The sequence below is a fragment of the Cebus imitator genome, unplaced genomic scaffold, assembly GCF_001604975.1.
Source record: "Cebus imitator isolate Cc_AM_T3 unplaced genomic scaffold, Cebus_imitator-1.0 Scaffold124, whole genome shotgun sequence".
Lineage (NCBI taxonomy): Eukaryota > Metazoa > Chordata > Mammalia > Primates > Cebidae > Cebus > Cebus imitator.
In genome coordinates this window covers 4,363,888-4,377,409 of record NW_016107439.1, presented here as the reverse complement: position 1 = coordinate 4,377,409, position 13,522 = coordinate 4,363,888, and the positions used below count along the sequence as shown (strand labels likewise).

Genomic DNA, 13,522 nt, shown 5'->3' with positions numbered 1-13,522 from the left:
TTTTTTTTTTTTCTTCATCAAGTAGACTGAAAATGTATATCAGCTTATACTTCCTCTTGAGGACAGTGTAGGGGTCATCAAAGGGCCCATTTAATCTTAAGTCACTCTTTAGAAACACAAAAACCCATCAAAAGTCTAAGTAAAAGAACAAGAAGAATTTAGGTAAGGTTGCTATTATTTACTTTGTAATAAAATCATTTTGGACTGTTGTTTAACAGTTAAAGTAAGTCAATGATGGCATGTTTGCTTTGCTAGCTATAGAATTTAGAAAAATATAATTCCAAAGGACAGACTAATCCTCATCCTGATTGGTATCTTTTTACAAAGAATCATCTGAGATAGTCTAGGTTACCTTTACAGCTAATTTTTTAAAACCAAAAAAATGATTCAGATTAATAAATTTTATATCTACCCTCACACGTGGCAGGATGGGGTGGGAAAAATGAGTTGAAGGCACACAGGTATACCCTAGTGGACAATCCGTTCCACTAAGGATAAACAACTGATAAAAGCAACCAATTCAGAACTGCAAATCAGGATACTGGGCACATATGGGAAATGTATTAAGCCAACAATTGTTATCTTTAAAGAATAAACCATCTAGCCTTCCAAAACAGTCACAGAATCACACCCTTTTTTAACTGGAGAGATTTTAACAATCATTTATCATAATCTCTTAAATACCATGAGACAACTGAAGGCCAAGGAAGATAAGCGATATAGTAGGATCTCACATAAAAATAATAATTATTTATTGAACACCTAGAACAGATAAAACACTATTCCAAGGATTTTAGAAAATACAACTAAGTATGATATTGGACCCTTTCTTCAAAGCTTCCATTCTGGGTTTTTTTTTTTTTTTTTTTAGACAGGGTCTTGTTGTCTTCCAGGCTGGAGTGGAGTGGTTCGATCTCAGCTCTTTGTAACCTCTGCCTCCCAGGTTTAAGAGATTCTCTTGCCTCAGCCTCCCAAGTACCTAGATTACGGGCACGCACCACTACAGCTGGCTAATTTTTGTATTTTTAGTAAAGACAGGATTTCACCATGTTGGCCAAGCTGGTCTCAAACTCCTGACCTCAGGTGATCCACCCACCTCGGCCTCCCAAACTGCTGGGATTACAGGCATGAGCCACTGCGCCCAGCCAAAGCTTCCATTCTCTACTTCCCAGGTCAGTTCCCTGTATGTAGCTCTCGGATGTTACCAATATTCTTTTCTGTAGTCTAGCTTAGGGGTTGGAAAACTGACGCCCAAGGCCAAATCTGGCCCAGTGGCTGTTTTTTTAAATAAAGTTGTAGTAAAACACAGCCACACACATTCACCCGCATATCATCTACAGCCGCTTTGGCTCTACAAAGCCAGAGCTGAGTATTTGCCACAAAGACTTGTGGACTGTAAAGCCTAAAATATTTACTATCTCGCCCTTTACAGAAAAGGTTTACTAACTGCTGTTCTAGATTGATCACCATTTGCTTAATTTGAGGTGGTTTTTTTGTTTTTCTCTTTTCATTTTGAAACTAAAGCTGGAGATCATGTTACTGCACTTCAGCCTGGGTGACAGAGCAAAAAGAAAGAGGAGGAAAGAAACAGAAAGAAAGAAAGAGAGAAAGAGAGAAACAGAAAGAGAGAAAGGAAGAAAGGAAGGAAGGAAGGAAGGAAGGGGGGGAGAGACAGAAGGAAGGGAGGGAGGGAGGAAGGAAGGAAGGAAGGAAGGAAGGAAGGAAGAAAGGAAGGAAGGAAGGAAGGAAGGAAGGAAGGAAGGAAGGAAAGAAAAGAAGGAAAAAGGACGGAAGGAAAGGAAAGGAAAGGAAAGGAGAGAAGAAAGGAAGGGAGGGAGGGGAGGAGGGGAGGGGAGGGAAGGGAGGGAAGGGAGAGAGAGAAAGAAAGAGACAAAGAGAGAAAGAGAAAGAAAGAAGAAAGAAAGAAAAAGAAAGAAAGAAAGAAAGAGAGAGAGAGGGGGAAGGAGGGAGGGAAGGAAGGAAGAAAGAAAGAAAGGAAAGAATAGAAAGAAAGGAAAAGAAAGAAAAAAGGAAAAAAGGAAGGAAGGAAGGAAGGAAGGAAGGAAGGAAAGAAGGAAGGAAGGAAGGAAGGAAGGAAGGAAGGAAGGAAGGAAAAGAAGGAAGGGAAGGAAGGGAAGGAGGGAAGGAGAGAGAGAGAGAGAGAGAGAGAGAGAGAGAGAGAGAAAGAAACTAAGGCTGGTTTTGCCTAGGGAACCATTGCCAACTGAGCAATGTGCTAGAAGGTTTTGAAGGACAAGTCAGTGAGCTACATGTGACAACTAACTGCACTTCTTATTAAGTAAAAACTTGCTCTGGTCCATAAAGGCCAGAGGACTCTTAACATTTATTTAACAAATGTTTGCTAACTGCTTAAGAAGTGCCTGCCACTGGGCTAAGCTCTGGGGTACCAACTCAGTCCTTAACCCACTATCTAGTAAAAAGAAACACTTTCATGTTAAATAGAATAATAACTGAAGTTAGGGGGTGAGGAAAACTATTAACCCCAAGGATTGTCATACAAGACATTTCTACTCCCCTTCAGATTCGACTTTCAGGAAGTCACCAGAATTGGCAGCTTATAACTATAGTTGCCTCAACCCAAAGGCCACAACTTGTACCTGGGTGGAGTTAACCCTTGGACTGAATATTGCTTCCTGAATTCCCTTTATGGCACTTTACTTTTGTTTAACCTTTCCAGTATATTCCTTTAGTTACATTTTAAACTTCAACATAGCTTTATTCATCTTAACCTATTTTACTCTTTTTTTTAAAGCCATCTTTATTTTTTCAGTATCTTGAGATACACATTCGATTGTGTTATTCATCTTTTTACACTTTTATTATTTCAGTATGCTTTACTTGATATTTCTTTAGTGATATATTTATTTAGCAATATATTTTTCTTATCCCCTTTGTTTCAATTATTTTATCTTAGATTCAATACTGCTTTCCTTTTACTTCTTAAGTGTGGAATAAGTAGCTGTGATCATCAAAATAGTCATCCACCAGGAAGGGGCAGTAACTGCACAATTAGAGCAGGTGCAGCCTCACAGTGGAGCTGAGTCCTGGAAGCCCTGGTGTGCCTCCCCCTTTAGCGGATGAAACACACAGTGGTCCTCAGGTGGGAGCAGGGGGGTCTGAGCATCAGGAGCAATTGGGAGAGGAGATTTAGCAGAGGCTAAATATCAACCGATACGACAAGTTACAATATTTTAATAACCAGTGTCACCATACCAGTACATACTGGATACATACCAGTCTTGTTACTAGTATAATTTGTATTATATATTATAGTATTATTATAAGGGATATATATATGGGATATATATAAAATTATAATAAAGGGATTTAATTAAATAAAACAAATAAAAATTATATATCCCAATATAATTATATATATATCCCTTATATTATTTATTAAATACATATTTAATAAGTAAAAATTTTTAAAAGATGGAGGAGACAGATGTATGTTTACTTCAATTAAGTTTCCTGCAAATTTCTTTTATCCAAAGAAATAAAGATCCTGACCTTAACTTTAACCATACTTATCTGCCCCAATTTTTAATAATACACATCCAAATAACTTTGGGAGGCAGTCTAAAAAGACAGCTTTTAAAATAATTTTTTTACTGTTAATTTAATTTTAAAATAATTTTTTACTGTTAATTTTTACAAACATGTAGTAGGGGTACATACTTATGGGGTACATGAGACATTTTGATACAGGCATGCAATGTGTAATAATCGCAGGGTAAATGGAGTACCCATCACCTCAAGCACTTATCCTTTGTATTCCAAACAATCCAATTATACCCTTTTGTTTTTTTTAATGTACAATTAAATTATTTTTGAGTATAGGCTGGTGCAGGGGCTCACACCTGTAATCCCAGCAATTTGGGAGGGTGAGGAGGATGGATCACTTGAGGTCAGGAGTTCGAGATCAGCCTGGCCAACATGGTGAAACCTATCTCTATTAAAAATACAAAAATTAGCTGGGCATGGTGGCATATGCCTGTAATCCCAGCTACTTGGGAGGCTGAGGCAGGAGGACTGCTTGAACCCAGGAGGATGCTGCAGTGAGCCGAGATTATACTGCTGTACTCCAGCCTGGGTGACAGAATGAGACTCCATCTTTTGACTACCGTCACCCTGCTGCACTAGCAAATACTAGATCTTATTCATTCTTTTTAACTATTAATATTTTTGGTACCTATTAACCATCCCTACTTCCCCACCCTCCACCCATGATCCTGCCACTACTTTGTTCCCAGCCTCTGGTAACCATCCTTCTACTGTATCTTCACAGGTTCAACTGTTTTAACTTTCAGCTCCCAAAAATAAGCGACAACATGTGAAGTCTGTCTTTTGTGCCTGGCTTATTTCACTTAATATAATGACCTCCAGTTCCATCCATGTTGCCGCAAGTGACAGAATCTCTTCTTTTTTATGGCTGAATAGTACTCCATTGTGTATATGAACCACATTTTCTTTCTTCATTCATCTGTTGGTGGACATTTAGGTTGCTTCCAAATCTTGGCTATTGTGAATAGTGTGGCAATAAACATGGGAGTGATGGTATTTCTTTGACACACTGATTTCCTTTCTTTTGGGTATACTCCTAGCAGTGGGATTGCTGGAATCCTATATAGTAGCTCTATTTTTAGATTTCTGGGAAACTTCCATACAGTTCTCCATAGCGATTATACTAATGTACATTTCCACCAACAGTGTGCAAGGGTTCCCTTTTCTCCACATCCTCACCAGCATTTGTTACTGCCTATCTTTTGGATAAAAGTCATTTTTAACTGGGATGAGATGATATCTCACTATAGTTTTGATTTAAACTTCTCTGATCATCAGTGATGTAAAGCACCTTAAAAAGACACTTAAGAAGTGATTAGGCTAACTATAAAAACGGCCAAGAAAAGCTACTGACATAATACAGTTGCACTCATTTCTAAAAAAAAACCTTGTATCTGAATCACACAATCATTTGGCAGTAGCTATATGGAAGAGCACACATTATGAACAAAGAAGGAAAGACGGGGCCGGGCACAGTGGCTCACACTTGTAATCACAGCACTTACAGAAATGGAGGCAGATGGATCACCTGAGGTCAGGAGTTCGAGGTCAACATGGTGAAACCTCATCTCTATTAAAAATAGAAAAATTAGCCAGGCCTGGTGGTGCACATCTGTAATCCAAGCTACCCAGGAGGCTGAGGCATAAGAATTGCTTGAACCTTGGAGGCAAAGGTTGCAGTGACCCAAGATCATGCCACTGCACTCCAGCCTGGGTGACAGAGCAAGACTCCATCTCAAAAACAAACAAACAAACAAACAAAAGGAAAGACAGAGAAAGGTGCTCTGTTTAAGCCCCTATTAACTGTCCTATAAGTCAAGTGCTAAAATTTTCAGGATTTATGTACGATAAAATACCTAGATCCAAATACCTAGAATATTTTCTATGACAGAATGCTCCAAGGTTAAATTTGTAAGTAAACAGACTCATCTACATCCAAATAAAAATCGAGAAGTATTTGTAACAACAGTAGCCACCATTTACTGAACAATATGTCAATTCTGTTGACAATTTTTTATAATCTTGAAAACAATGCTAGAAAGAAGATATAATTCAAGTTGATAGGTGAGTTTAACTAGTCTAGAATGATTAAGTAGCCAGTTCAAGACACAGTCACTGGCACAGCTCAGCTTAGTCTGGATGGAAGTGCCATCCCCCTCCTTTCTCAACATTTCACTGCCTGGCCCCCCATCACGCCTGTAGGTATTCCCAATATCCCTCCGTTATCATGAGAATTCTCAGAATATCCAGAGAAGACATGATTACAACAACCCAATAAGGCTTCTCCTACATCCTCCGATGATTACAGCCTGAAAAGTACTGCAAAGACCCTCTTAAAAAAAGGAACTTATTTCACACTATGAAAGCCCAATGCTTCCAAATCCTATTTGTATTAGAAAAAAACAAGTCCTGAACTCCTTCATACACTTAACATACTAAGTGTGAGGTTCCATCTGGGTCAGGCTGAAAGTTCCATAGCAGACTGATTATTATTTGGAGTTCAGGTTCTTCCAGGACATTGTTCTGCCCAGCAATCTTTATATCACTTCTGAATTCCAAACAATTCTCCATCTCCTTCAGTGTGTCAATATCGTAAGCATCTGAAGTGTCAGAAACCTCAACTCAGTTTTCTCCCAGGACCTTCTCTAAATTCCTTAAGGATAGTCTGGTCTTCAATAAAGACTTAAGTCACTCATTACCCACTTTGTGGCCTTCTAAAAAGAACGTGGCCTGTCATGTTACCCCTCTACCCAATATTAAGAGTATCAAACAAAAATCTGCTAATCTGGACTTAAGACAATTTAACAACTTACAGCAATGGTTCTACAAAAACAAACTGAAAAGACCGCTTACCAGGGAAATCCAGTTAGTAAAATAAGTGCTACATGGTGGGTTGTCACTGCTAGTGAACTGTGCTGAACACCCAGGGAGAGGTATACCAGCATACTATTTAAACATTTATATCTCATGGAGTCATTAACACATTGTAATGAAATGGAACTGATACCACAATACGTGTGTCTCTTGTTTTGTAAAAGTCATGTAAAATAGCCATTTACTTAATTGGTTTATCTTATCAGAGTGTTACAAAAAATAATTCTCAACTGTTCATTAAAGTAAAAGACAGTTTCAAAGAGTAATGCTTAACATACACTAGAATTAAAGTTTTTCCCTATTAAAATATATCTTAATTAAAATGAAAGCACCAAAAAAAGGGTATATGTTCTTTAATAAAATAATTAAACTGGATAGATACACTAGTCATTTATTTTTTTAAGGGACAGAGTCTCGCTATGCTGCCCAGGCTGGAGTGCAGTGGCTATTCTCGGGTGCCATCATTGCATACTGCAGCCTTGAACTCCTGGGTTCAAGCAGTCCTCCAGCCTCAGTCTCCTAAGTAGCTGGGACTACAGGTGCATGACACGGCACCTATCAGACACACCGATCTTTTAAAAAAATACTGCATACATAAAGGTTCAAAAACATCAAACAATACTGCAAGGCAATAGAGTAGAAGGAGCAAATGCCTTATTTTAAGACAAGAGCATGGCTAAACCACTTAGTAATCAAAAGGCCTCAAATAATTTAAGTTTCCATAAATGTTTAAAATTCTACATAATGACCTGTCTCACAGAGTTGTCAAGAGGACTTAAATAATATTCATTCACTTCAATCAGTAAGCAACTGTTATGTCCCAAGCCTTGGAACACATCAAACAAAACAAAGTTCACGCTCACCTTATGTTCTATTTGATGAGGGAAATGGAACACATATGCACTACATAGTTAGACAAATGAAATCCCTTCAGTAAAACAGAACAAGATAACAGTGTCCAGAATATAGAAGGTGCTCATGTTTCTTCATTCTTAATGGTGGTATATATATATTCTTCTGTTCAATGTATCATTGTCTCTGTTCTTGGTGAATTTTACACAAATCAATGTTAAAATAAATATTTTTTCACATTAACCTTTATCCTTGATTCCAAATGGAATGAACAACAACAATATTAAGGTTGATTCCATCAGAATAAAATAACCCAATCCTGGAGATAGAAGGACTTTGCAGCTGTCAACCTGGAAGTCTATGGAAACACACACAGTCTATGGAAGTTTAGGATCCACTCATGACTATACCTATAATTCATTGTTCAGTAGTCAGAAAACATTGTAGTACATTCTGAATCAGTAAATAATATCTTCCTCCCACCAACCTTTATACCTGAATATGGATATTATATGTTCCAATTCTGCTAGTATTTATCAGTGAGACCAGTCTTGGATCACATGATTAGGATGCTACACAAACACAGAACGTACACACACACACACACACACACACACACACACACACACCCCCTAAGGATATTTAAGCATCTCATGAATGGCATAAGATTATATCACATCATATGTGATCATTTGGAGGTTTTCTTTTATTAAGTAGGAATAATAAATAAATAATTTATTTCTTTTAAAAAAAATTGCAATATTATACAGCTATATATAGTAGAGGCCCTTTACTATGTATCACAACTATTGTCTAACTATTTAATCAAAAACTCCATTAAAGTAGAAATCAGGGGGAAAAAACAAATCAAGAGGTTCACTAAAGGTTTTAACTTAAAATATAAAATCCAGGTTTATTCACCAGCCTTTTGATACAGTGCCAAGGCCTTATCTTGCAAGGCAGATATGCTGATTACACCAGTGTGCTTTTGCCTAAAACAAAACCCATGTACATCAGCTATGATTTCAAGTTTGAATTTCTTTAAAGTGACACAAGAAACTGAAGGCATCCAAGGGCAAAATCCTTCCAATCTCGTATACTTTCCTGGCCTATGTGTAATTCAAATATACATTTGTTTAGGAATTCATCTTTATGAAGTCTAACCAAAGCACTCAACTTTGTTTACACTGAAACAACTCTTGCTTTTGAATTGCACACTTTCCTGAATTATGTAATAATTAAATTACATAATTACAATTAAGTATAACTGTCATAAACAGATTTGTTTAAAAATATAGCCAATTCTTGTTAAGTCCACGACTTAGCCTGTTAGGAGCAGAAATAGTAGTAGGGAATTTTCATCAGTATGTAGCAGTGTGCTACTGGCATTTTAAAATATATTTTACAGAGAAATAGAGGATATTAGTGAAACCAATGAGTTGTTTGAGAACTTCCAGAAAAATGTTTTAAATATTAGACTGCTTAACATTTAAAGAAAGTTAAAAAATAAAAAATTATCGATAGCAAAGAATCTTTAAAATATCGATCCCTGCAAATTACACATATTTGTTAAATAAATCATAAGCATCTATAAATAATTCGATAGTAAAAAGCTGCAGGTAGATGTCTACATATTCTAAGATAGACTTATTTTCAATTGATTCTCTCACAAACATACAATTGTCAATATGTATTATGATCTTACCTAACATCCCTTAAAAAAGTAACTTTTTTTTTTCTTGAGACAGAGTCTCACTCTGTCGCCCAGGCTGGAGTGCAGTATTGAAATCTTGGCTCACTGCAACCTCCGCCTCCCCAATGCAAGCAATTCTTCTGCTTCAGAGCCTTCTGAGTAGCTGGGATTACTGGTGTCTGCCACCACCCCCAGCTAATTTTTGTATTTTTAGTAGAGATGGGGTTTCACCTTGTTGGCCAGTTTGGTCTCGAACTTCTGGCCTCAGGTGATCCAACTGCCTCGGCCTCCCAAAGGGCTGGGATTACAAGCGTGAGCCACCGTGCCTGGCCCAAAAAAATAACTTTTGAAATACTGAATTAACAATTAAAGAAGTTGGAAACAACTGATTCAAGTATACAGCTTTGAGATTACATGTCGGTTTTTCTCTAAAAGAACAGCTCTTTCTTTGAATTTTTTTTTTACATGAAATCTTTCCATATCATCAGTTACTCCTTTCATTAAATAAACAAAACTGTAACTTCTGGCTAAACCACTGCATTATCTCTATACCAGAACCACCAGTAAATAGGAAGTAAGATTCATTTATGCTGAGTTGCAAGTAACCTATGTATACATTGGTATGAACTGTTGTGTTTATAATTTGTATATGCAATATAAATTTAGTGCCAAATCTTGAGATTCAACATTCAAATTGAATCTTGAGATTCAATTTCAATTGATCAGTAGATGGAAATTGAAGAGTCAGAAGCTTTAAAACCAAATATCTCTACATAAGTTGCCAAATAAGTTCTTTAAATTAATTTTCAGTTATTTCCTAAAGTTGAATTTTATTTATTTTTTTTTGCTTCCCCATCCTCAGTCCTGAATTTTATTTTTGAAGAGAAAAATCATGCAAGAGTTATTTATTCCACAAAGAATGTGTAGCCTCAGAAATTTCAACAGACATCAGATTATTTGGTGTTCCATGATTATGTTTTATTTTGATCTTAATTAGTAAAAACACATAAACCATGGGAAATTCTTAATCATTAGATTGACAGCTTATTTGCAAATACAGATCACAAAATCTAATTATTATACCTTGCAACATGTGTGCTATATTTAACAGTATAAGATAGTCTTTTAAAAAAAAAAAAGTTCAGAGACAAAAGTAAGGATCCATATAAATAGGCATAGCATATTACATTTAAATACCAAGTCCAATTATGTAGGCTGTAGTAAAGTGAAGAAAACAACTAAATTATTCAAGTAACTGCACATATTAATATATACATATTTTCACTTATACATATATATTGTTGAACACAAAACCAAGTGCTGGCCGATTTATAAATATTTAAAATTACGAAGTGCTAATCCATCAGTGGCCTCATTTCCATTTCTACTCAAATAAGCAAAGAGAATAAAAAACTGGTAATTTCTAATACCAGGACATAGTAGATATGAATATATATTTCTGTTTAAAATGTAAAAGCTCCTTCTTCATTCTTTTACGTAACTGGTATTTTTAAAAAGAAAGTATGCCATACTTTCTTTTTAAAGAAATATGTATGATGAGAAGGAGCTTAAATTTATAAAGTTTTTAATGGTAATGGCATTTTCTATCAAAATTTAAAAGGCAGCAAAAAAGAAGATAGGAGAGTCTAGGAAGTGCAGGGGAAGGTGGGGGAATAGGGAGAGATTTGTTAAAGGATACAAAATTGCGGCTAGACAGGAGAAGTAAGTTCTAGTGTTCTATATCACCGTAGATGACCATAGTAATAATAATATACAGTTTCAAATATTGAATAAGAGAATATTGAACGTTTTTAACACGAAGAAATGATAGATGTCTAAGATGACAGATATGCTAACGACTCTGATATGATCACTATACAATGTATCAAAACATTGCTATGTGACCCATGAATATGTTCAATTTCGTCAATTTTAAAAAATAAATTTTTTTTAAATTTAGTGTATATGAAAATTTATACTAACAAGCAATTATCCCAAGGTATAAAGTGATATATCAATGAATATTACATAATTATTTTTAATAACTAAAAAGCAGTCATTCTAAATGTTCCTCAATAAGGAACTGAATAAATCATTATATCCACAAAACAAGCACATTTCAAATGAGATAGAAAGATGTCTATGTACTAAGTGAAAAAGCAAGTATCAGAATGACTTGGATAGTAAGTCTCATTTTTTCAAATTTTCCTAATAAAAATGTGTATGTGCATGCTTGAATATGTACACATATTAAAATATGCATAGAAAACAGTTATAGCACATATCAAACTTGCAGAGAGGTTTTTCTTTTTATTTACAGTTATTTACTCCCTAAAATTAAAAAAAAAAACATAATCATAGAGAACATTTTAAACTGTTTTAACCAAATATTTGAAAACTTGAAGCATTTTTTTTCTAAGTAATTTTCCTTTCCTCTAATATTTGCTAGTTACTATATCCAAGCTATGTTTATCCTGAAACATATTAATTATTATCCTCTCAAACTTTAAAGAGCATTATATTTAACTTTGCAGGATTACACGTAACAGAAATACTATGATACAAAATAATCCTCATTCTATTCAAAAATTTAACTTTTTAATACTTCACCCCAAATATTCACTCTTTTAAAATAAAACAATGGAACATATTTTTAAACAAAATTAAAATGGTTTATATAGTAACAATTCAGTATCTTATTTTTTGTTTGCATATCCTATAGGTGTAACTAACATATTCTCAATAACACTTCAAAAATATTTTGCAAAGATCATCAGTACTATTAAGTGCATTAAAGTTTTATCTTGACTTACAGCATAAATATTTCTCCAGCTATATTTGAAGCAAAAATTTTATTATTAATAAAAGTAGGCCAACTATATACTTCATTAAACATTTTAATACTTAAAGTTGATTTTCAAGATATTCATGATCACTAGCATTCACACTTATAAAAATAGTTTTACTTTCCTAAAATACTTTTTTAAAGGACAGAAGGAAATACGTTTTTACTTTACCTAGTTGTTGGTGTTCGTATTTGCCATAATTACAATGATAGAAATTAGTTCCACCTTGCTCATCTATCGTCTTCTCTGAAGAAAGCAAACTAAGACGTTTCATCTTAACTAACCTTGGGGAACTTTCCTGAACACTAGTATCCAAAACCACATCTCCCGAAAGAATGGGAGGAACAACTCTCTTTAAAAAATCCATTTTAAGGTTCTTCTACATTACTAGACCCACAAGCACACAGAAAGGCGTCTATACCAACTTCCTTGATGAGAAGTCAGGTACACTATGTGTGTCAAAGAGCAAATAAACGTCATGTGAATTTAGGCGGTGCTAAACCCCAGTTGGTCAATGGCCAGCTGTTTTGAGGCTGATTTTTAGGACATTTACTGTTCATGCTGATAACAAACCAAACAGCTACAGACCATGAAACTGCACTTCATGTGGGCATACACGTACAATGGGTGCTAACAACAATACTGAGTCTATGAAATGTTGAGCATCCATCTAGTTTAACATGTAGATTTTGAGAACTTTCACTGTGTAAAGAGAAATTTACTTTGGCCTGAGGTGTGTGTTCCTTTTAAATAAACTTAGGGCTGACATGTAAAACACTAACTTGTATTCAAAAGATAATTCTTATCATTTTGAAAATTTACTAACAGACCTCAGGAATGTCAACTTTTATAAAACATAAAAAGGAATCACTTAAAACTTTATTCTGTATTATGAACATTCTAAGGTTACTTTAAAATGCCCACCCCCCCAAAAAAAAAAAACCCTCCCTATTACAATCAGTGGTATTTATCAATAGTAATGATGAAAACTTTTGCAGGAATAACCAAAAACAATGATTAATTTTAAATATATGGATCTAAAAACATAAAGCTGAAGAATTTAAAGTATAAATACTTAAATTCAATATAAAAACAGTCATCAACATTATATGATTTTCAAAATAATTGAGCACTCTACAAAATATTTTAAAATAGCAAAAGTAGCCAACTCTACTGCCTTAATATAATTCAGAAGTATAACAAGAGAGTCCAATAAAAGAATATCTACAAGACTTTGAAAACTGAAAGTACTATCTCCTTTTCTCTCTTCCTTTGCCTGCCCTCTGGTGGGGTTAAGTGAGCAAGAAGGAAATCTAAAAACAAAGGTAACAAGAGTAAAGCCTCTAAGGCAAACCGCCATGGCAGGTGTTTACCTATGTAACAAACCTGTACATTCTGCACATGTACGCCAGAACTTAAAAGTATAAACAACAACAAGAACAACAAGAACAAAACCCTAAGCAATCATATCTCTTTGAATGATACATAATTTTTTAAATCTGATTAACTCAGTGAAACATAATATAATCTCATTCTGCCAATACTCAACATGAAGAAAATGCTTTGCATAGTATTTCGAAAGATGAAGCACATACAGTCTACATAGATATCAGGAAAAAATGGTTATAATAGAAAAATGGGTACATTTCTGGTTCTCCATTACTTTTTTTTT

General features: G+C 34.9%; 1 protein-coding gene across 1 annotated transcript in view; it reads right to left on the bottom strand.

Annotated features, from left to right (window-relative positions):
• Positions 1-12,756, bottom strand: part of FRYL (FRY like transcription coactivator) — a 180,764-nt gene extending 168,008 nt beyond the window's left edge. The window contains exon 1 of the mRNA XM_037742590.1: positions 12,022-12,756. Within this exon, the coding sequence (XP_037598518.1) occupies positions 12,022-12,217 (196 nt within the window). The 5' untranslated portion in view covers positions 12,218-12,756. The remainder of the gene's footprint in view (positions 1-12,021) is intronic.
• Positions 12,757-13,522: the final 766 nt, after the last annotated feature.